Here is a 25,920-nt window from a genome sequence, read left to right as displayed (position 1 = left end):
GGGCATTTGGAAGACTGACAATGCCATCTGGTCTAACCATGACATCACCAGAACTCTATCAGGTAAGACTTTACCAGTCTCTCATCCTCCCTATTACACTGCCTACATGGGACATGGGTTAGGCTCCTGGGCGCTACTTAGTGCTGTACTATTACGCTGCCTTTTGTATTCGCAGAGGAGGACAATTTCGACCTCCTCGTTTGTTTACAAACAGAGAGGTAGACAAAGGGCCTGTCAAAACTGTTCCGCTTGTCCAAATACTCAAGTATCAAAAGAATGGTCCACAATAGAGTGATTCACGCAACATGAATAGGGGATTAAAAAACTGTGAAGTAGGACCATGTGCTTCTTTTGTCCAATTTGGCATCCAAGATTTCGAATGGAAACAGTTCAGACCCAGAACACGATCATGTCAGAAATTAATATTTTGTTCTGGGTCTGATTATTCGGACTAGGTACTACTGGAATAAAATCATCACAGACATGTTTTTCGAAATGAGATGCCTCAGGGCAATGCTTTTATACCATTTTTCATCCTGATGTGGCAGTGACGTCAACGTATTGAAGCAGTTGTTTTACTCACGTATCTATGCAATTTGAGGCTGCGCCCAATGACATGCACACTGACGTCACTGCCACATCAGGGTGAAAATGGTATAGCTTCCCTCCTTGACAAAATCAGGAACAATCTCAACATCACTAGCTCTATCAAAGATGTGATTTGCCAGAGATATTTGAAATGGACTTAGCATGTCTCGAATACCTCAACATCGCCAAGCTTACTGGAACAAGTGCACACCACTAGACAGTCCACCAATCAAGAGTAGATATGGGAATGACCTATATTAAAGAAGCAGGCACTCAAGCAGAGGACATACCTATATGGAGGGGTGGAGGATTACTTGACAGAGTGCAAGGGACACAACATCCTCAGCAGTTCAGTAAAGTTTCATAATTGACAAGAAGCATGAAGTGCTCCCTCAATCTACATGAGGGTATATAATTATGAAGTTACAGAGGGCAGGCTTCTTCCTTTTTGTTGGGTGTGAAATACGATGAAGTATCACTAGACTTCAATTAGATGGCTAAGCAGCAGAAAGGATGTACATGCACTCCTGTACAGGACATGCGCTGAGCACGAGCCAACTCATGCATATCAAAGGGTATTTATACATACACCAGCTACTGGAGATAAAGCTTTCTGCCTCTGAGCCATTGCAATCTGAGCCCTTACCAATTTCTACAAATCTGTTAGGAATGTCTTTACTATCTCCTGGGCGTCTCTCCCTCTCTTTCACAACACAAACCTGAAAGTAATATAGTGCATGGATAAATAAATTGCAGGACTGTTTGTGCTTCAATTCTGTGGATTATAAATTTGACACAATTGACAAACTTAAGGAGGCACACAGGATCACTAATTATCCATTATTATTCACCTCATAACTCGAAAACTATTCATGTAAAGTATATAAAAGTATACATTTTTTGAACGGAAATGAGCTCATAAATCCATTTAAAATGTCAGTTTTGGGTCATAAAGTACAATTTTCGAGAAAATCCCAAAAAAGCGCTTTTTTGACCAAAAATTTTGGTCCGCCATAAAAAATTATTTGAAAATCAAAACTGTAAAACATGAATTTTATTAATTTAGACAAATAAATCTAGAAAGTGTTTTTTTATTTTTTCGAAATTTTGCTTAGTTTTTAAAATATAGGCAAAAAAATCAGTAAAAACGTGTGACCCGTGTTCAAATTTTTGAATCATGGGTTATAAAAAAAGTTGTAGGCCCTAATTTAAAAAAATGAAAAAACACTATCTAGATTTTGGCCATATCTAAACGTTTGACTTAAAAACTTACCTCAGTGATGCTTCATTTAGACGCTATGGCGGACCAAAAATGGTTAAAAGTGGTCAAAAGTGAACTTGCCGAAAATCGCGATTTAGAAAAATACAGCGGATTTTAGGTCCATTTTTGAAGATTATTCCATAAATATATAATCCGGTGACTTGTGACGTTTGGTCAAGTTAGAAAATGAGAAGGGCGTCCAACTGCAGCAGATTGGCATTTTTTTGGTGATTTAGAAGGTAAAATATACAATATGACAAAATTATCTGTGCACATTCGGCAAAAGTTTATCCACATGGTGTAGCCATTTTATTTACTGCAGTCTTGTTGCCATGGTGCAGCAGAGCTTCCGGCAAGGCCGCGGCATCGCGTCGGCGTTTGAGGAGCGACAGGGGCCGGACAGACAGACAGGTTACTGTGAATAAGTTGCACAGTGCATGGTCGTGTTGCCGCGAATCGAAACTATGATTATTTAAGCACAATTTTATCCTGTTCAAAAAAGATCATGCTCTGTATTAAAATTTGCGGACATCAGAACATTAGGCCTAAAAGTAGCATAGAATAACTGGCAAGCAATTATTTTAGCAGGAAGTTTTATGAAATGAAGAATCAATTGAGACATAATCATGATAATTGCGATTTCTGTTTTGTACTAATTTTTTATAATTTTGCTTTAAAAATGCAATGTTTTTAATTTATCGTTTTTGGTGATTTTCTTTCTTTCTTTCTTTTTTGTTTGGTGTTGACAAATATTGCATTTTTATGTTCATTGTCCTTTTCTGAACCGCAAAACATAATGTTGTTACTACTGTTGCTTTTTCTTTTTTAGTTGGTGCTTGAGAGGCACCACAGCGGCCCGTCCGCGCCAAAGATAGGCATTTTAACGCCCGTTATAGCTAGGCCTACACCACAGGAATCCCAAGTAAAATTTTAAAAGATTCTGATGTGTCGCATTACTCAATATGCCGTTTTTGTTATTTTCATTGTTTGTTGTTATCATATTTTATTTTTAACTTTTTACGGAATATCAAACACGTACAAAAGTCATAGGCCTATTATAGGCCTAAAGCCACAATAAAGTTGTAAAATATTTTGTACCGCATAAAAAGTGAATAAAATACAACAACAAAAATATTAAAAAAAGTGTGTCTGTTGTTGTTTTCAATCAAATAAACGTGTAAAAAGTGGGATAAAAGTTGTAATATGTCTTGAATAAACTTCTTGTAAAACGGACAAAAAAGTAGGCCATAGGCCTATATATGTTAAACGCCAAAACACGGAGAGGTCACAAGAAAACTGAAAAACACGGAAATTTACATAGCCTAACAAAACCGAATTTCAAAAGTAGAAAACGGAACACTTATGGCTTTATGCATGAAAACATTCACGGAACATGCTTTAAAGCAGTTTACCTTCTAAAGTATGCAGAAAACATTATAAACGTGAAAGTTGAAAGCCAGACAAACATTGCAAATAAAAATGAATTCGGCCAAAACATTCGCAAAAAGTGTTGTAAAACCAAAAGCTTTTATCGCAATCATGGTATATGGTAGACCTAATAGGCCTACTAATGGAAATGTATTTAAAATGGGTTATGAAAAAAGCACGAATTTGCGTTTTCGATTATATTTCTTGTTTGAAATTATTATTTAGCATTAAAACATTCATGAAAATGCTTTCATAAACGCTGCGTTTTCTATGCCGATTTCAAATATCGACATTTTTAACATCAGAGAGTTGTAGGCCTAGGCCTAGATATGGTCGATATGATGTATTGAAATGTCAACGTTTTTGACATTGCGTTAATGGTCAATCAGGAGTAGAGAACGTTTGAAAACGAATCTTAAATCCGTGTTTTAATAACACTTTGAAACATTATTCAGGGCCTTAGGTATCTAATATAGGCCTACCGGTAGTAACTGCTTGCCTATTTTTTATGGTCTTTAAAATTAAGACGTGACTGAACGACCGCAGAGGCTCCCGAACCAAGCTAATATAATAGGCCTATATTCTTGTCCAACTACACCAACTTGGTAAATCAAATAATAACAATGAAATGAATGAATGAATGAATGAATGAATGAATGAATGAATGAAATAAAACAAATTTTTAAACATAAAATAATAAGCCTAATGATGTACTATGCGGGCTAAGTCTAGCCTACTAGCAAAATATTTAGGGCCTCGCTTTCTATCGTATCTACCAGATTGCGTCATCATTACAGGGCTTCTTACGGCTAACTACTTCTTACAGATAAATTTCATCTTTTCAAGTTCAGAATGAAACTTGAAAAACAAAACAAAAATTCACTATTATGTTCATATAAAAAAAACCTATAATTTATACCACTATATCAGCACTTTTTTGGCGAAATTTATCGAGTAGGCCTACTAATTCTGGGACGGGGGCGGTGGTGGTCTGTCGGCCCGCAGTTTATAATGCAATGGTGCAAGCTTTACCTACCTTGGAAGAGATCAATACGATAAAATACGGTAGTGATCGCGATCGGCGACTCCAGCGCCTCAATCAGTAATCACCTCGCCCATCCAGTTTACCATGTGTGCGTGTCTTTGCTAGCAGTACGCCGCAGTACGCGCTACGAGAACGCGATCTATTGCGGGAAAACAATGATTTATTTGCTTTTGCATTTTGGCTAATTTTTAATGAAAAAGGGTCTTTAAAATAGCTTTTCTTATGGTTCAAATTTTAAGATTTCTTTAAAATCTATTAATGACAAGGTAAAATACGGTTTGAAGATGACATTAGTGATGAAAACTCAATTTTGGCCATGTAACACTTCAGTGATCCTGGGTGCATCCTTAAAGGGGAGAGAATTTTGAGATTTACCAACTAGATTTCTTGTTGTCACTGAGAAATGTTTCCCTGGAACTCTAATACTAGGATACTATGGATTTTGTTTGTAGACTTGTTATATAAACCTAGAGAGTTCAACTCCGTATATACCATGTTTAATGCTCTACAAAATCTTTCCATATTGGGTTTTCACACATGGGTAATCATGTGACCAAAATACTAATCCTTTATTTCAGCAAAGGCCTGAAATCAAACTATAATTATAAATTGGTATCGTAAAGCATGAGTGTCGCAAACCTAATTATGTATAATAAAAACAACACAGTACAAAAAATCGGTGATTAGTTGTTTGGTTATCAAAACTTCCTTCACCCAATGGAATTTGGGGAGCTGCACAGATAATTGGTGGATATTACAATCTAAGTGCGGATAGGACTGCGCCTGAGGTTCGGCTGCAACTGGCCTAGATGACGCGATCTGATTGTAATGATTCACCATGACAGCGAAATTACAGCGCTTTGAATCCTTCAAGATCTATCTGGAAAAAGGTGCTATATAAATCCGAAATTTTTTTTATTTACATGTAAAGAGCAAACAATCACATACTACAAATTTGTGTGTACTGTAAACACTACTGTTTTTTTAATTTACTGTGTGTTATTTTATATATTGTGAGTATTGTTGTCTTGCCAGAGATCAACTGGTGAGGTACCTCTGTATCCTAGCTTACTGCTTTTTAACCTAGAGTGTATGCAATAAATCCACCGGAACAGTATAGGTTCTGTGTCACAACCTGAGGTACCTTTTGTGTTACATAGTAAAAAAATTAAATGGTTCAAACATTTTACCTACACATCTTATTTGAAGTGGTTCATCCTCCTGAGCATTTTGACACCTTTTTTTATGGAAATCGGTTAAAAAATGAGCGAGTGCGGGCAAAAACAATCACAAAGTAGGGAGGATGTAACCCCGCCTCTTTTTTCTACATTTACAATCATTCTGAGCAAGTATTGGTCTTTTAAATGAACTTCTGTATTTATTTCCTTGGTTTAGATGTATGGGAGTCCATTTAGACATTTTTTTAACTAGATTCAAATTTTTATTGGGGGTTTTAAATCAAATTTACGATATGAATCCCTCCCCCTAATCCTCCTCCCCCTAATCCTCAGCCACCCTTGGCACATTTCATGCCAAACGTCATAAGAAAATAATTTTAAAATATTTTAAAACAGGATAAAAACATGAGTAATCTAGAATAATTTAGCCTCAATTTAAGACCTAATTGAATCTTCTAGGTGAAGGAATACTCAAGAGACAGTGTTTTGAAATCCAAGCTGCACATCAAAATGTAACAAAGCCACCTTTTTGGGTACCCCAGTATATGACACAGGATCTATAACAAGTGAAGTGGCAGCCATGTTGGAGGACAGTTCTAAGATAGCTTAAGATGACAGAGGAACAGGTCTCTAGATCGATTCCACAACCATTCATACCTATCACCTGCTTTATTGTAGTGTCATGCGAATTGCCCTGCGGTACCTTATGGAGGACAGAATTTTATTGAAATGAGGATGACGCTGTCATGAGTGACGTCGTATTGTATATCCTCTATTGAAGAAATGGTATCTTACTTTAATTCTATCAGCCCAGCCTACTAACAATGTGGATTTGTCTTTCCAGCATAGATTGCAACGGTAGAGTTCGGTACGCAAGTTCTCATCATGGTCTCGCTTGATGAATGTGATCCGTCTCTTGGCTATTACATCATAAATTTTGACACCCTGGAAGAAAAATCATTAGGAAAAGAAATCATTTGTAGCAAGACCTTACTTGGTAAAATTTCAAGTAAACTGTATTTATTTGTCCATTTTCATGCATCTAAAAGCAACTTATTACTTTTGTGCCGATTGATTAAACAGCTGTACTTGTCAGACACAATACTCTAAAAGTGGTTATTTTTGCATGTGGAAATTTCCATGTTTTGCAGATTTTTAACTATTTCACTTGTTTTGAAAATTCACGATTTTGAGTTTTTCTTACATAGGCCTACAATACATAAAAAGAACATATTTGCATGTTTTTATTTTTGCAGAAGCTGTATTGAGCGCGAAAATTAATGTACCACGAAAATGTCCACTTTTACAGTAGACCATTCTAGCAGCTGATCTTTGGAAATTAGTTCAGAATGATGCCACGTATAGTAAACAAAAACACCATAACCAATCACACACTGGCATGGGGTGTGGTATAGTAGAATTGTTCTTATCAATCATGATGCTGCACATATTGAACGCTGTGTCCAATACATGGTTGAATGTATCCAAATTGCTAGAAATTGATTGGTTGAATATATGTTTTGATGGTATTACTGGTGGACACACAATAATTCGCCCAATAAAGACTTTGTCACCGGCCAGTTCCAAAGGCCCTATGGAGAAACTAATTCTTTTGTTGTTCATTCACCCATATAATAATAGCAATCAGATTTTTCCCCGATGGATGTATAGTTTGTGTACACAGTGATTTGATTGTAACAGAAACACATAATCATTATTTGCCTTTATTATGGATGAGTAACCAAATGTTGACATAACTGTAAGTTGGCTATCCACCACAATAAAATATCTTCTGGCATTTATTTATCTTCTTAACTCCTCAACAATGGTCACTGACCTTAGTCAATGGACTAAATCTACAGAACTTATCCATGGCAAATCATGGCAAACTCTTTGAGCTGTGTGAAGGGTCAAGGATATTTTCCAAGTTATTGTTGGGCCAACTATCGAGTGACCACCAAGCGGGCCACCAAGTAATGGTTGCGCATGATTATTGCATTTCAATTCATAATAACAAAAGCGGTACATCTTGTCTTGTAACAAACACACTAGTCATTACCCAGTCCCTGGTCTTACCAAATCATTTGACCAAGCAATGAAAGCTGACGTCCACTTGATGGATCTAATTGGGCCTTCTCCCTGGTGCAGGATGGTAGATTTATTGCGGCCAAAGAAACTTTTCTCATGCATTTGAAGCTAGAGACAAAATAAAACAAAAATATAATCATTCTGACACATGAACATAACATTGTTTCCATTCTTAGTACAGGGTTCACTGTGATCAGGCTTTACATTCATACCTTTTTTAATATTATTATTAAGCTAAAAAACAACAAGTTTGTTTCCTGCAGGTGGTTTTTTAATATAATATTTTAGTCAGTCAGGGACAGGGTATACTGTAACATATGCCTCAATTCACAAAATAGGTTGGATATGAAAATTTAAAGTTTTAGGACAATTATAGATGAGTATATCAATGAATGTCATAGCCAATAAATAAAGTCTTAATTGGGATTTTTCATTACTGAATGACTTCATTCATGTTTTAAAACAGTTTAGAAGTGTAAACAAACTGCTTCAATATCTTTTCTGGATGGCAACATTTCTGAAAGAAAATCAAAATGCTCTTAATTTCTAAAATTAGGGTCGGTTTTCTTTTACCAAATTTTCAAGATTAGGGTTGGTCAGTTGAGGATAACCAAACAACTGATGATGATAACCATGATGACAACAAACATCAACGACAATAAACAACAACATCACTTACCACCTGACTTCCAGTCACAAATTGTCTGCTGCTATTTGGTCTTGAAAATCTAGGCTCTAAAGCCACAGCCTGAAGTATGAGAAAAAAGAAGAGAAATGGAAGTATAGTAGACAATAAACAAACCTGTCAATTTTGAAAGCACATCCCTGTCAAAATAAGCTGTTCTGTTGTGCAATTTGTATTTATCAACTTTCAAAGTGAGTTACAAGAAGGTAGTATAACATCATGTTTCTTTTCCTGCTGTTACATTCTATTGTACGTTGTAATAAGGAGCAATTTTGAGACACAAATTAGGACATTTATTTTGAAGTCTGCATACAAACATAATGCTACACACTTCAAATTGTTGCGATATTTGAGATTATTACAAAGCAATTTACTTTACTTTCTATTAAACAAAAGAACCCAGTTGATTCTGCGAGTTTCAAATTATTACAGCAACATAATTACATAAATATTTATAACTGTACTGCCATTTTTAAGGTTAGTGACCCAATTGATGTACATCCCTATTAAAATGCAGATTTTTGTATCATGTGAAAGCTCATATTTTTCACATAACTACCGTGAAATTTTAGGCTTGAGACATATTTCGCTTAGGTGGTATAAACAACAATAAGGCAGTTTGGTGGTATACCACCCTGGAAATCATAGGCTATTCTATGGGTCACTGGGATACACATTTTTGCTTCTAGAATCCAAACTCTTGGAGCAATTTACTTCAAAACTTGTCATGAGAATGTTTGGGTTACAGGCCTCAATGCGAGGTAGAAACCATCATGACTTGTGTTACAATTGGATCACCTGCCAGTACCTGTTATATAGTATTAGTAATTAGTTTATTTGAATCCATGTTTGCTTCTCATAGTTCATAAAAGACTAGCTGAGAGAAGAGCACTAACTATTTGGAATGCATACCTTTACTGGGCAGTCAAAGTTTTGCACCTGATCATGTTCATTTTCATATAAGCCTGTGATGGCCACCTGCAATGTAAAAATGAATACAAAGATATTTATGATTACATAGTCCATGCAGTAAATTTATGTATTGACAATTTCTTATTTGGTTTTATATGCTTGATATTAAGTTACAAAATGATAAGAGACAACTCTGGACAAGTTAGTTGTGAAAAAGCAGAGTACTTTTGACTGATGACTGCTGAGAGAGACACAGAGAGTGAGACAGAAAGGGAGAGAGAGGAGGGGGAGGTGAGGAGGAGAGGAGGAAAGGAAAGGAAGATGAAGAGAAGGAGGAGGAGAGTGCTGGTTGAAGCCTACTTACCCTGCCATCATCAGAACAGCTGGCTATATAGTCACCATTCCTATCCAAGCTTATCTGGTTTACTGTTGTGGTATGCTGTAACATGGGGGAAAGGAAACAAATATCAATGAAGTTTATATGTCTCAGGGAAAATAATATGACAATCGACACAAGTCAAAACTTGTAATGAGATTTAAAAATGCTGAAAAAAGTCGATAGATAAGCTTAAAATCACGCCGATATGAGTTACGATTGCCAACTTCCGGTGTAAACAACTTCCTGGTTCATTCTACTTCCGGGTTCGGGTCAACTTTGGGAGGTAATTTTCGACTTTCCGATAAAAACATGATCGTACAGTAAGCTTATTATTTGGACAAAATAGCATGGAAATTTCATTTCTTTTCTTTTTTATATGTGTCGTAAAGTGTCGAAAAAGGATAATTTATTTTGACATGTCGGATTTATGGTCATATCAACGATAATACGACACATACCACAGTCGATCACAGGCCTAACCCGAGATGCCACTTAGTACCACTCAAAAGCATGAAACTAGTGAAAAAAGTCTTGAATATCACATAAATCTGGGATAAAAGGGTCTAAAATAGGTTGAAGTAACAGCGAAGATATTTTCTGAAGTAATCTCATACAATATAGAAGTCAAGTGCCATAAACCCATAATATGATAGTTGCGCCTGTGCTATGGCATCATTTTATCCAATATAACATTTTTGTGTTATGTGAAACACATGAAGGCCTTCAAGCAAAACTTCTCATGAATGAAGAGAGCAACATCTCCCACAATTTCTTAAGTATATTATCGAAAATGGGCTATCTATTTTGTTAAAATACAAACACTCCCATGGAAGACATTGCCTAATCTTCCACACAGAGAGTGTGAATTTCAAATCTAGGGTTACTTACCAGACTAGGTCAATGCATTTGAAATTTACACTTCTTGTGTGGAAGAGTAAGGCCATGTCTCCCATAGGGGATGTATGGATTTCAACTGGAATAGCCCCATGGGAATAGCCCAATGTCCACTACAAATACCAACATTTCCCAGGATTGAAGGAGCTTTTTGGATTCCAAACTTCTGCCAAGTCCTACGCCCCTGAATGGCTGTGTTACATGATTTGAAAACATCTTTTGTTTGTAGTTCTACTACACTTCTCTTTCCCTTTATCTTACAAGTGCGGCCTTTCTCCTGATCCCTTCTTCCTTATATCTTCCCCTAGGGACTGCTGACATTCAAGTCATAACTTATAGGATACAATCATATACCTTGGTCTTTAATGGCGACTGCCTCCTCTTTCCCTTCATACACAATACACATCAAACTGACCAGATTTCTGACTGTTCACTTCATTTTGCTTTAATATTCCTTGCATTCACTCCTTCATAACTAACCTCTACATTGTAGTAAGTCACCATTACTGTGTTTTTTATATTTAACCTCTGTTCAACCTTCTATTTCCTCCTGCTATACATTAATGAATGCTTTGCTCACAATCAATACACTGTTATATCTCCTACAGGGACAATTCTTTCAAAGTCCCTTCCAGCAATCTATCCTAACCTCATAACCCTACTAGAAGTCCAGCCAGTATCATGATACATTACCTTAATGAATACTTTGCTATATCTGTTGATTATACCCTCAGATCACACCCGTAGCCAGGATTTAATAGGGGGTACATGGAGCTAAAAAGTGGACCTTTTGTGAATTTTCCTTTCAAATAATGCAAATTTGAATGTTTTCCCCGAAATAAATTGTGATTTTTTCCTTCAAAAAGGGCTGCAGATTTTCAAGGTTTTTACAGAAAAACTTGACCTTCTTTCAGACTGACATTTGCTTCCTTACAAAGTTGAGAGAGCAAATTCTCTCAAAAATAGTGGGGACTAATACTTTTCACCTGCTTTATGGGGGCCATTTTGGATTGTTCACACTTAAAAAAAAAAAATGCTCCCATCACCAAACCCTCTCTACATACACGTAAAACGATGAGATAAGTGGGGAACCATAATTATGGGGACATCGCAATCAGTGGCGTAGTTCCCTAGGGGGGGCAGGGGGGAAATTGCCCCCCTGACAAAATTTGCCTATTTGGGCCCCTGCCCCTAGTGCAAGGAAAAAGGAGGGAGAGAGAGGAAAAAGAGAGGAGAGAGAGGAGAGGAGGGGCAGAGAGATGGGGAATCCATACGATATGCAATACCATATGATTATTATCAATAAGCCTGGCAAAAATTGTCTATTTGCCAAGGGCAGGGAAATTTGGTGGATTTGGGCCCCCGCCCTCTGGAAAAAATCCCAGCTATACCGCTGATCGCAATGTCCCCACTTTTTAAAAATATCAACTCTTATTCAGTGAAAAGCACCATGAATGTCCCCACAATTACAATATCTCTCTCTTCCTCTCTATGAGCTCTCTCTCTCTCTCTTTATTTCTGGTCAAGTGGTCATTTACCTTGTTGAATTCTTTGCCTTCAATTGTGTTGCCTTGGTGATCTATTACATGTACAGCTCCCCAGTGTGTCCCTATTGCCAGGAACTGTAACAGACAATCAGGAATCACATTACACAGTGTATAGTTTTAATGAATAATGTCCCCAGGCTGAAATATGATCTTCAAATGTGTTGCTTAAGTTAAAGTAAAGTTTTACTTAAAATTAAAAGTGATTAAAGTTAGCACTAGCCTAATCCTATAATTTGAGACATCAAATTATGAGCATGTAGCATGAGCATTGAGCATATCGGCATGGAACCTACGCATCAGCCTGGGGAAGGAGGTGTACTCATTACATTGGGTATTTGGGTATATCATTTGGTATATCAATGAAAATGACTCCATTTCCAGGCTAATGTGGAATATGGATGGGTCATTTTTTCAAAAAAAATAGCCAAATTTTGCCTAAATGTAGCCAAAATATTTGACATTTGCCAAAACTCTGGACAATTTTTAAATTGTTAATTTAAATTAAATTGTTAAATTTTTAAATTGTTAAATTGTTAAATTTTTAAATTTTTAAATTAAAATTTGACCATAAATGTTGACTTTTGATCTAGCAATGGATCCAAATTTCTTAGAAAATTGTATGGATGGGTCTATTTTTTTGGGGGGGTTGCAAAAAAAGGTCTGGGTCAGGCCTACTTTTGTAGGCCTAATGTGGGCATAGCTTTATAAAACTTACCTTTGTATGGACTGCCATGCAACTTGCTGCATCTTTATTTAAGATACGTTCCAGAGTATTGCGAATTCTCTCATACTTGAGCTTAGGTTCTTCTCCCTCTGAGGACTCTGAATCCTCTTCTTCATCCTCCTCCTCCCCCTCCTCCTCCTCACTGGTATCTTCTACATCTTCATCTTCTGGTTTATCCATCTCCTTTGGGGTAAAATGAAAGCAAATGGCATACATGATATGCAAATAAATAGACGAAATTGAACATGTCTGTGACTATTAGTTCTCAAATTACAAAATCATGAAAAATGTGACAATGATCTCCAAAAAGCAGTGATTCCACTTGAACTGATTACATCACAGGTAATACCTGTACCACGGTACCACCAACATTTTACTAGGCCCGGTGGAGGGGGAACTCAGTACAAACGACCATACAGGGATGTGCCACAAATATGTGAGAGGGGTGGCAGCTAGGTGGGGGTGGTGTGATGCATCCATCCCCCATCGCCATATAGTGCACTTTTCAGGGTACTAATTATGCAAAGGAGGTCTAAAGCAAGAACATGAAATTAACAAAGGGATCATTTTCCACGCTAAACAGTTCACACCGGGGGTACTCAATTTTGGTTTTGGTAGGGGCGTGCCGCTGAGATTTTGGAAGTAGGCCCATAAATATACCAATTTTTCAAGAAATTTGGACCCATTGATATACCAAAAGTCACAATTTTCGGCCAAATTTACCCAAAATTGTCTTAGTTTTTACAAATTTTCCCAACATTTTGGGAAAATTTTGAAAATTTTGGCTAGATTAAGGAAAAATTGGGCTGTTTTCCGAAAAAATTGAGAACATTTTGAAAAAAGGACCCATTCATATACCAAAATAGGCTTTGAAAAAGGGGTCATTGATATACCAGAAGGCTGAAAATGCTACCCATGTTTGCGGCACGTCCCAGATGGTCATTTGTACTGAGTACCCCCGGGAGTTCACAACAGCCAATAAAAGTTAATTTTTTAAAAGCACTAATGTGTGATTTGCACAAAAATAGATTCCTATTTAAATGTTATTTTTCACTGATAGCTACTGATCACATTGCCCCTTTTAATTTTGAGCCAAACAAATGAGGTAAAAAAAAAAGGTATTTCATTACAGCGCCTACAATGCGTGTATTTAGCTCGCTGATTATAATTATTATGATTATCGGTAGCTTCAAGCAGACGCATAAGACGAATAGCAATATACACACATTTTATGTGTCAAGTCGACATACAGCGCCTACAATGTGTGTGTATAATCTCGCCAATCGTATTATTTATCATGATTAATGGCTGAGCTATACGCCCGGGCTATACGCAGCTGATGGGATGTACAAACAAGATGTACTATGAATAGCGATATATACAGTTTTACTAGTATACGGTACATCACTTATTTAATAATTCAATATACACACGCAGGCAATGTATTTATTCAGCACTCGATCGGTGAGCTCAGAATAAAACTAGGGATACCCGGTTTTATAATATTACATTTTACTGTAATTAAAGCACTTCAGGCTTAGTCTTATGTACACCGATGGCTATTACAATGACCAGTGCAAAAAGTAAAAATTTGAAAAAAAATTGAGGGCATTGCTGTGGAGCAAATCACACATTATGGCTTTAAGATAGATAGTCCACTTTTTGCATTTAAAAAGTGAGTTATTCCAGGAAAATTTGTCACCCATCTGTTACAAAAAAGTCTTGCCTATAATAAGGGGACCAGGTCTCTTTGTCTAGATTTTAAGGTGGTGTTAAAAAGGCAAGGTTTAGGGAAATCATGAATTCCAACATTTTTGCAAATATCTCCAAAACCTTTCATGATACAATCTCAAGTGAGTTTGTACTTATGTAGGGATATGTTGGCCATGTTATGAAGGTAATAAAACTGTTGCCATGGTAACCAAGCAGTCGCTATTGGCTTCTGACCAATCACATTGAAAGTTGGTTTTTTCCTGTTATTTCGCAAATCACTTCATTTGTCCCAATAAAAGTATACTCACATGTTGAGTCATGTTCCTGCGCACCTCCACTGATTTTCCCGTAAAAAAAATCCCAGTGGAATTCCCCCTGGGGGTCAAAGTGAAATTTTCATTTTTTGGCCACAGATTCCATATTACTTACAACCTTTTTACAGGGAAATCATCAGAGGTCATTTGTGATGTTCTTGAACGATTTGACACCATTCCAATATTTATTTGGACATGTGCAATTTCAACCGTATGAGGGCAGTATCCAGGTCTGAAATTTCTCGGTCCCTGGAGAGCAATAATCAGAGGAGGTAGGGTGCTGAAAACACTCCCGAAAATTTTTAAAAATTATTATCTTCTTCTGTGCCAAAGATGAAAACGATCCATAGATCTTTAATTTGCATTTAAAACCACCTTAACTTTAATACTCACCGAGTGGTGGAGTCATTCAATTTTGGAAAAGGAGGTTCGGACTTACCCATATTTGCAGGATTATAATGTGCCAATTTTTTTGGTCTAAGATGAGAAATGGCAAACAGAGTCATCCAACTGACCTCTCCCTATAATAGGGTACATTACTCTTACAAAAAGAAATGCGGGAAAAAAATTTCATTTGAATTAACTTTTTTGGCCATGCAAATTAATTAGGATTTTGCCTTTTTTGGGTTCCCAAAATAATTGTGGCTATACCGTACCAACAATTTTTGGTTGCGGGCATGCAATCAAGAAACGTGTCGCACACAGCCTTCTCGACCCCATTTTTTTACTTTCCTTTTTGGGTTGGCCCTTTTATTGTTATTTTATTTTCACTTTTCCAATTTCAATTTACTTCTCCTATAGATTGCACCAGTACACCTATTGCAAGGTATTCCCTTTCTCTCCCTTCTCCCCCTCCCTCTCTCTTTTCCTCTCCTTTCTCTCTTTTCCCCCTGTACTGGGAAGGGGTGTGGCCCAATCTGCAAATTTTGTCGGGGGATTGCTCCCCCTGCAGGTACAATTTAAAATGTACGCCACTGGATAGCGGCTGATGATATTATTATTTTTAAATTACTCAAAAACTCTAATTTGCACACGATAGTTATGCAGTCTGAAGCTATCGTGACCCACCAAAATAGAGTTCGGACCCCCTGTTTTTAAATTTTCTGCAAGTTCAGGGGTCCCTGCAGACCCCCAATTTTTCAATCTAGCGCTATTGCAGAAATACTATTTATGAGCACTGCATTTGTGCAACTCGGACTCACCAAACTCCGGACCCACTACTTTTTAATTTTCTGCAAGTTCGGGGGTCCCTGCGGACACTGGAGTGTTTAGTTCTAGGCTACCCCCTGCTTGCGCATGCATTTGTAAAATTTGTTATAGTTTTTTCCAGAAAAATTCAGCGAAAATCAGATTTTTTTCTCAAAATACCATAAAAATACGAAATCGGGAATAAAAAAAAAATCGCATACCCGCATTTGTTTTCAAACCACTCGTGAGCTTTGAGAATTAAAAAGAAAAATTGTTTTCCAACCGACCCAACTCTGAAAAAGTTGTGGAGGACAAGCAAACAATCAATTTTTTTGTGTCTAATGTTGTGTGTGTCACTCTGCCATGTCCAGTGGCGTAACGTGGCCGCACCTGCCCCGGGGGGCTGAAGAAAATTAAATTTTGCCACCCCTTCCTCAACAGCCCGAAAAGGTTGACCCAATTAGACTATATATAGCCTTGCCTTGAATGTGCTCTATCAATGTCTGAATGATCAAATTTGTGGCTTGATTTCTCAAGCAATTAAAAAAAAAGGACAGATCAGTTTAATTTAATAATTTAAAACATCTAGAGAGTCCCCGCATTCAGGCAGGTATGTCCGGAGTTTTTACTCTGGTATATCTGCCTATGCATGTAATGTTTCCATTTGTAAACTCATGTTTAATTGTGCTAGAGTGCGATGCATAATTCTTCTTTCCCCTGCATCTAGAGCAAATAACATTATGATGACTATTTATTTATTTTTATTTATAATTTTTTATTTATTTTTTATCTTTCCACAAGACACAAAGTGCCCTGTGCTTTTATTTTCATTATATAAAAATTTTCAAAATCACAAGAATCAATAAAAATCACACAAGAAAAATCACAAATGCAGCATCAATATAAAAAAGTTACATCATATAAAAGTCTACTTTACCAAATACATGTAATTTAAAACACTGTCTTCAACACAGCCCAGTACATACACAATAAAAATCCCTTTAAAAAGGGATGTACCGGCGTTTTAAAAATTTTCAGTAAAAATAATTTTTAAGTGTAAAGATTATGGTTGTATTTTGAGCCAAATTCCATTTGTTGCTATTCTCTCAAAATCAGTCTTTACGTTGTTACATAAATTTGAAATAAGATGAAATAAATTCCAAACATTTAATAACATTTAGCACCAAATGTGATCATTTGGTATAGTACCAAATGTGATCATTTGATGTGATCCCTTCTACATCCTTTTAAAAGAATTTCGAAGCTAATTCATTAGCGATTTTGCCCAATAGTTTATGTAGGCCTATATATTCTTCTCTCACTTACGTCAAAACTGTCTATATAGCCCGGTGGGTTCAGTCTTCACTGACAATGTGTATACGTATGATGGTTCCAATTAGGGGTACTTTTTAAGAAATGTCTGCGGAATTTTCGAGGACAAAATTGTTCGCGATTGTCCAAATTAGGGGTGTTTTGGAGCAAAATTGTCCTTGAAATGAAAAAATAGGGTATATTTCTAGGACTTTCGTCCGTGTTTTACCGCAACAGTATTCGTTACAGTCCTCATTGCCCCGTGAAATAGGGGTACAAATTCAAAAGCGTCCTTAAATGGTAAAAATAGGGGTATTTATTTTGAAAAAATGTCCTTGATTCCTCGTGATAAGGGGGTGAAATGAAAATGTGTCCTCAAAATGATAAAAATAGGGGAGGTATTTGAGGGCAAATTTTCCTTGATTTCACGCAAAATAGGGGGTAAAATTGCTGCAAATGTCCTCGATTCCCCGTGAAATAGGGGTCATTTTCAAATCCTGGAACGGTCATACGTCCTACCTTTAAATACAAACTGAACCCACCGGGCTATATAGTATAATTGTGATTGCACAAATGAAACTTGTCAAAGCAAACAACATTCGCATCTTTTAGTATAGATTAATTCATAACAATCTAGTTTTGAAAATTTAAACACACAGAATATTTTAAAAACACTATATATCAAGAATAATTATTTTTGGAATATAAATTATATAAACAACAAATATATTATAGGCCTACACATACTGAAACCCAAAGCTATTGTATTAATTTTGTTAGCATGGTTAAAGACTAGTGATATACGTTAAGGCTGGCATTTTCGGTCGGGTAAACGGGTACCCGCCGAGATTACATTACTCGGTAGGAAATACCCTCCCGGGTACCGAAATTCAAAAAAAAAATTCAATACATTTTGAAATCATTAATAGACTATGACATGAATACAAATTATCAATTTTCATATAAAAATAACAAAATATCTTGAATTTTTTTTTTTTTTTTTTTTTTTTTTTAGGTCAACCATGAATGATCCTGGCATTTAGGTCTAGGTCCAGAGACACTACAAAACCGAAAAATAAAAAACTTTAAAAAAAAAAAAAAATTTTTTTTTTTTTTTTTTTTTTTTTTTGCAATTCGGTACCGGTTACCCGCCTGAAAATTGCGGCGGGTACCCGGGTACAAAATTACCCGAAAATGCCAGGCCTAATATACGTATATGAACATAATTCGTTACATCTGCATTAAAGCTCCATTTTTCTGATTTATATCATCATTATTATAGACCAAAATATATGAAGTTAATCAACTTATCCAAAAGAAGGTAATTGTTTATCATGTGTGCAAATAGGTTTTGATAGCAGACTTTTGATTAAGGGCATAACATTACACCCTCTTCGATCATAACATCTAATTATTATCCTGTGAAACTCCTATTAAAATGTAGAACCAATTGTCCTGCCAATTATTCTCTCCCACCAATTAACAATTAATTTTCATGTGTAAGTTTTCTGGAATAGATGTGTAATGACATCAAAACAGTTTCATTAACTTATAGCAAGATCGCTGCTAGATAACCTTGACCCTAAAGCACTATGACCACAGACTGACACACAGATATTGGAACTTGTACTGAGTATTATATTGTCCCCTGTGCTTAATATACTAAAGGTCAACGTGCATGGTAAGAGGACCAGCGAATTTGCAAAATTTTCAATTTAGAAAGAAAGTTCCTAAAATATATACTGATCATACCTTAGTAGGCCTAATGCAAAATCAACACAAAACTTCTGTTGTCTTCACACACCAATTTTGGTATTTCTATTTGTCTTGACAACTTGATTGACAATATCTTTTGTTTTGTTCATACACTATCTAATAGAAAGTTAGAAACAACAACAAACTTGAGCCAATTAATAAGTACCGGCCAGCTGTGGCTGGCCGGTAGCCGGTACAAAAACAAAATTAAACTTGGTCAAATCTCCACTTTTTATAATGAGCAGAAAGTTTACCCTTTTTTTTAGCAATGTAAATACTCGGTTTCCCTGTTATTTTTAATAGAGGCCGTCAGCGTGACGTCATATGCCGCCATCTTGTGGGTACACGCTGCGACGGTTGTTCGATCTCCATGCGTGAACAGCAAAATCACTGCATCAACGCGTGATAACAGCTGCGTGGCAAGCTGCGCCCTGCGCGTAGTGTCCGATGCATGAACACGCAGATCGTTTGTACCCACAAGATGGCGAAAGGCTGACGGCCTCTATATACTTTACAAGCAATAAAAGAGGGCTTCTTATTTTGATATTTACACAAATAAATATAATATTTTACAGACAAGCATAGATCTATGTAAGAAAATTGTCTTTAAAATCCCCAAACACCTTTTCAAAATTTGACATTGAAAAATTAATGTCATGTTTGTCTTGAATAACCTTTACTAAATCATCCCAAATTGGTTTTACGAGCTCACATTCACAAAAAATATGAACAATAGATTCAGGGAATTTTTTACAAAGATCACAAAGAGGTGAATCTTTACGTTTGATTTTAAATAAAATTAGCTTTATGGAAAACCTTGAAATAAAAAGAGCGGAACTTTGTACCAATAGAGCATTTATAATTACGCAAATGAATTTCTTCCCAATCAGTGTTATCAACCACATTATCGACATCAGCGATTTTTTCCCAAAATTTAACACGCCTCTCCGGAATACATATCTCTGTCAAAATAGAGTATGCAAATTTTGGGACCTTTTGAGCATCAAGAAGACCCGCTGTGACATCATCAAAAATATTATAGTTGGAATCTGAACCCTGAATCCACGAACTGGGAATACATTTCATAAGGAAATTAAATTTTCTTCTATCTAAGGCCAAGTAAAATAATTAATGTGTATATCGTCCCCCCCCCCTCACCGATTTTTGGAGATTTTCAGATATTTTTTTATTTTTCCTATTTGCTTCCTTACTTTGTTTCTAAAATTGTTGTGATGAAATGACATGTTTAGAAGTTCTTCGTTATCATTTATAAACACATTGCAAACACTTTCTTCAAGCTAGGGGCAGGGCTTTGGGGAAATAACAAAAATATTAAGGGCCAGTAGGGCCTCCCCGATTTTATGATGTGTTGACAAACACTTTGCAATTGCAATTTACACAGAAATGAATGGTAAAAAAAATAACACAATAACAAATAATAAGGACCTCCCTCACCGAATTTTGAAAAAGTCTGGACGATATAAATGTTAATTTTTTTACTTGGCCTAAGTACTTGGATATACCAAAGTCAAGAATCAATTCTTCAAAGTCGAGTCTACTACCTGGCCGGAGAGGTGGATAAAATTTAAAAGATCACTTATATACACAATACCTTTGTCGCACCAATCCTCATAAAGAAAGAACTTATAATTATTTTTCATGAGTCGAAAAAGAAAAGATGCCCTGTTGATTACTAAAAAAAAACATTCATAAAAGCCTTCTCCTTGAAATGTTGAAATAGAGTCAAAATTGCAAATGTGTCCTCGGAATCTAAAAAATAGGGGTGTTTCAGAGTACCATTTTGTCCTTGTTTTGAAGTAAAAAAGGGGGTAAAACTTCATGATTTGTCCTTGAAATTGACTGCGAAAGGGGGTAATTTGTACTTGTGGTAACAGTCCTATGCGTCCCCCCTGCCAGGGAGTGACCACACCGGGATACTCATGCACTCGTACTCAATCAAAGCAATGCATTTACCATGTTTACATTGCAATCATCATGATCATGTTGTGTACCGGTACTGAATTAATAGGTCACTTTTGACAGCCGCAATTCGCACTATATCCATTCACGATCGATCAGCTTAGCTCCTAATCCGTGCCGTTAGATCTCTACACTAATTAATTCCGTTATATGCAAGAATCGAGACAAAACACGCTGTGCAAGGGGGTTTGTTTACGTTTTGAGCTTACCTGTGACTCTCCATGTTCCTTCACTTCCGCCATCTTGTGTATCAAAGATATGTAAATTTATTTGCATAAATTTCACCTCTAATCATAATCATCCGCGATTTGCAAGTTCGGCATTGAATACACATATAAAATTGCTTTTCCAATGTATGCATAATCTAATAATATTAAAATGAACAACTTGTTAACCGTAAATGGTTGATATTTTTGGAGGAAAATTGAAAAGTATTTTTCTAATGTATAGCACTATTTTTCTATTACTCATGCGGTGGATGAATTTTAAGAGAGGATGAGGTTAATAAATTAGGGCCCTGCACCTCATTTGCATACTGCAAGCAGTCTGTCTTGCTTGTAATTGAACACCAACCTTCCATTTTCTCCGCAAAATAAAGGCAGATTTTAGGTAAGTGTCAAATGGAAAAATATTTTCTTCTTTGGCGTTGTTTGTGTTATTTTATACCTTTAATTATGGATAAGATTAATGAAGTAATATTAGCGATGATTAGCATAATTTATTGGATATCGCACGTGTATTATTGTGATTTTGATTTATGAAAAACAGGCAGGGATGCACGGGCCTGGGACATTAGTACCTGGGTCCGAGTCCCTAACCACAGTAAACGTTTCATGCTATCCATGTATTTTCCTTTCCAATAGCACCAGCTTGGACCGCTCGGCCTCTGCTTATACGGGGAAAAAACTCGGGATATCTTTGGATAAATAATTCCTGGCTCATCAAGTACCGACATCATCAGCATAAGCGGTGAGTGGCCTGGTGTAATTAGTAGTTTTGGTCTTATTAAATATTATCATAATTTATAAACACACGTGTTATTTATTTCTAATTTGACATTGCGGTAATATCATTTTGTTGATGGTTAGGATGGTATAATAATAATGCTCTGCGATGGGTTGGGATACGATTTTTTTCACTCCCATCTCGTTTGGATTATCAATTTCAGTCCTCCATCCCGTTTTATATCTCTCCGAGCTAACAAAGCAGTCGATATCTTCCCGTTGTGTGTACGGATGTTGTGTGTGTGAGCGAGAGCGGCTTTTGTGGTTTTCTATAGCTTTTGTGAGATGTGATTTCTTTGTTGTCCTTGTTCAGTGAAATGACTCTCAATGATGCGGCTCATTGATTCCCGTGGTTGATGAGCTAACTCGTGGCTGTCAATCCCTCCTCACAAGCTCACAGTCAGGGTCATTTTCAAGCCAGGCAAGGAGAATGACAGCAGCGTACTGCAGGAGTAATGAAATATTTTTCCATAATATATCATGATATCAAAGCAAATTTCCCTCCGCAGTCTGTTGTTAGTCGTCTCATGTCATGGATGTTTGACATACAACGTTTATAATTTTGCTACACACACACACATTGTTTACTCTCGAATAATTGTCTATTTTGATCAAATATGAAAAAATACCTGTCTGGCAGTTTAATATTTAGTTTTATTTTCAGACAAAATTGTTAAAATCAGTCGCCTGGTTGATTTTCATATTAGAATATGCCGTTTTATATTTTTAAAACCAATATAGCATTCCCATCCAGTGTTGTTATTCACCACTTTAATTTGTAATTTGAGGACTGGTTAGATGAGGCCATTTAATTTAGTGATCGGCGACAGCCACAATATTTTATTGTGCTTACGCTTTTGTGCGACATCCCAGTCAGTTATTGATTTTTGGCGAGGCACTGCAATATATATAAACCAAGGTACTGGCATGCACGTCTGTAATTTACATTGGGGTCTTGTCAGGGAATTCAATCCGTTTGGCTGAGGGGCCGGCGATGGATGGCCATTCATCGCAGTATGGCAGGTGTTTTCATGGCGCACACATTTAATTGGTGCAACTGGGTGAAAATAAATGTTGCTGGCTTTAAAAAAATAAGGATAATCGTGTGCCTTGACTAGTTCAAGCAGTTAAGATCGAGTTTACAGGAGGATTTGGTTAATTTTGCTAAGGGGGAAATACATGTGAATCATTTCAGAGCATTGTAAATTTAGTCAATCTAACAATCTACCCTGATTTGAATGGACTGACAGTCACTCTGTAAAATTATCTTTATAAATGAGTCATTTGAATGTAGTGTTTTGATGTGTCAAGGAATTCATGAATTTTGTGTGTCAGGTTACTAAAAATGCAGGAAGGTAGAGACCATAGAGTGTACTGCTAGATATTTAAACCATTAGTGAAACACAAGACTCAAGAATACACACACAGATTAGCATACAATTTACATTTCCACTGTTTTCAACAACAAATGTTAAAGGAATGTTAATTAAATTTTTTTTATAAATTTAATCTGATATCAAAAAGGCTGAACTTTGAGTTGATACTAAAAGTTTGTATGTTAATGTAAATTTATGACTCGGTACATTTTCAGATGAAAAACAAAGAATTTAGTCATTTTAAAATAGTTGAATCAAATTTGCATTGCAAATTATGCAAATTTTATATTTTCATACTAAATTGCTGTCCCTTTAGAAGGAAGAAAGAACAGAAGAACCCAGGAAAGAGAAACACATTGTGTTTGGACTGTTTAGTCTACATGTATATTTATTTCTTCTTTCCTGGATTGTCATTTAAATTGCTTTTAATGTTTTTGCATGTTTGTAATTTATGGCAATTGAAATAAAGGTAAAAAAAATTAAGGTGGTGATTATTTTTGCATTTTTCGCAAAATATAATAATCAAAAGTTATGTATATAGCGGGGCAAGGAATCCAGTTACTACACTGGAATTTTAGTGACTCAAGACAAGCTGAAGCGGTACGGAATTTATGATAAGAAAAGAGGTACTGGTAGAATGAAAAGAGGTACCGCTAGAATCAGGGTTCCCGTTAAGGATTTAAAAATGTGCGTCATGTGTGACCCAAGTTTGTTGACAAGGTTGAAAAAACTTGCGTCCAGACATATTTTTGTGCGTCCATCTGAAATTCACGATCAATCATACCGGGAAACGCCGCGGAATTTCATGATCAGAACGGCAGCCCCTTGTTGCTAACACACGTACCCGTACCCCGGGTCTACACTTCATCAAATGTTGATTGTTAAAATAAAATAAAAGTGCATTTTCGCCGTGATATTCCATCTCCAGTCGCTGTGATAATTTTTCTCATTTTTGTGTCAGTTTTGGTCAGAAACGTGGTCAGAAACAGCTGCAAAAACATGCGCAAATTTTCGTACTTTTACTTCCGGGTTTCTTTAATTTTAAAACGTGTTGTTGATGCTATAAAAGCTAAAATACGCGCTGCCACAAATAATACAAAAAAAGGTTATCATTTGGATTTTGTCTTTAAAATTGCTTTTATTCATCGTAACAATAATACTAATAAAGGAAACGTAGATTATTTATGAGAAAATAAACTTAAAACATTAAAAACTGAATATTGTCAGGAGGTGATAAATAATTAAATAAACAGCAACTGCACGGTAGCCGCACGTCATCAGTCGAGCAAGCTTTGTAAACAAAGCATCAATGGGGACTTTCCCATCAAACAGCGATTGTACACGATTACCTGACGTTGCATTTACAAATATTGCAGAATTTACTACAATTCTTAAGCAGGTGGGTCAAAATTTTGGGGCTTTTATTATCTTAAAAATATAAAAGAATAAAAATGTCTTATTTTTATCATCAATTAATGATTAAATTTCGAAGTTTTGTCTGCGTCCACATGCATGTGATATATATATAAAATACGCGTCTGGACGCAATGACGCACACTAACGGGAAGCCTGGCTAGAATGTACCTCATTTCTTAACATAGGCCCATAATGAACTACGTCCACTTGTCTTGAATCACTGAAATTTCAGTGAAGCAATTTTGGATTCCTTGCCACTATAATAACTTTTATTGCTAGTGTGTAGTTAATTTTTGAGAAAAAATGCAAAATTAGTCACAAAATTAATGGAGGTGTAGTAGCACCTTAACATTTTAACTCACAAAATATAAACTAGGTCCATGCATGCAACCTCAAGTACTGGTACTATACATGTAAGTTAAAAATGTCTGGTGGTTATACATGATTAAGCTTTTACTGAATACAGGGATCGAAATTAAAAACCCAGTGGCAATGTACACATTTTATAATTTAGGTACATGTAGCAGGTTGAAGAAAAAAGAAATGGAGAAATATTCAACAAGGAAATAGCAGAAATTTTTTCGTACAATTTTTATTGATTAACCACTGTTTGTCCGGCACCATTTCTAGCATGGGGTTTGAAAGTTTGAAATTTGGTAAAAAGGATGGGGCTTAAAATTTTGGTGTATAAAGGGTGGGTTTCTAAAAAGTGCGGAAGCAAAATATAACACTCACTGTTTGTCAGGCTGTAAAACCCCCACTTTTTTTATTTTTCCCCCACATTTTTTAACTAGACACCCTTTTTATCAGGACTTGAACCTCGCCCTTTTGTGACCAAACCTTAAAACATTGTAGTTATCAAATTTGGAAGATGGAGCAGTTGTCGCTATCGTAAATTTCAAAGTCACTTCTGGCCTGTTTTAAATTTATCACTATTAGAATCTGCACCATCATTGTCCATTTTCAGAGTCCAAATTGATGCAGCATTTTTTTTCAATTGTATATAGCTTTACCCATATGCTTTATATATCACTCCCATGCTTTTTAAAAACCCACCCTTTATACCGCAAAATTGTAACCCCACCCTTTTTACTGATTTCGGAATTCCAAACCCCTACACCGGACTAGCACTGG

General features: G+C 36.2%; 2 protein-coding genes across 4 annotated transcripts in view; one reads left to right on the top strand and one right to left on the bottom strand.

Annotated features, from left to right (window-relative positions):
* LOC140151428 (vacuolar protein sorting-associated protein 41 homolog) overlaps positions 1-21,225 on the bottom strand; it is a 42,008-nt gene extending 20,783 nt beyond the window's left edge. For 2 of the 3 annotated variants that reach the window (XM_072173767.1, XM_072173766.1), the window contains exons 1-9: positions 21,200-21,225; positions 12,721-12,912; positions 11,997-12,080; positions 9,550-9,624; positions 9,186-9,251; positions 8,268-8,336; positions 7,577-7,696; positions 6,296-6,445; positions 1,235-1,307 (exon numbers count right to left, since the gene is read on the bottom strand). In XM_072173767.1, the coding sequence (XP_072029868.1) occupies positions 1,235-1,307; positions 6,296-6,445; positions 7,577-7,696; positions 8,268-8,336; positions 9,186-9,251; positions 9,550-9,624; positions 11,997-12,080; positions 12,721-12,909 (826 nt within the window). In that variant the 5' untranslated portion in view covers positions 12,910-12,912; positions 21,200-21,225. Of the gene's footprint in view, positions 1-1,177; positions 1,308-6,295; positions 6,446-7,576; positions 7,697-8,267; positions 8,337-9,185; positions 9,252-9,549; positions 9,625-11,996; positions 12,081-12,720; positions 12,913-21,199 lie in introns of all 3 variants that reach the window. The other variant, XM_072173765.1, reaches the window with a different exon arrangement.
* A 288-nt stretch (positions 21,226-21,513) lies between these two features.
* The window catches only part of LOC140150386 (uncharacterized), a 50,348-nt gene continuing 45,941 nt past the window's right edge, over positions 21,514-25,920 (top strand). The window contains exons 1-2 of the mRNA XM_072172396.1: positions 21,514-21,599; positions 21,854-21,959. The gene's annotated coding sequence lies outside the window, so the exon portion shown is untranslated. The remainder of the gene's footprint in view (positions 21,600-21,853; positions 21,960-25,920) is intronic.

The sequence above is a fragment of the Amphiura filiformis genome, chromosome 4 (genome assembly GCF_039555335.1).
Source record: "Amphiura filiformis chromosome 4, Afil_fr2py, whole genome shotgun sequence".
In the NCBI taxonomy this organism is placed as follows: Eukaryota; Metazoa; Echinodermata; class Ophiuroidea; order Amphilepidida; family Amphiuridae; genus Amphiura; species Amphiura filiformis.
This window is presented reverse-complemented; position numbering and strand designations above follow the sequence as displayed.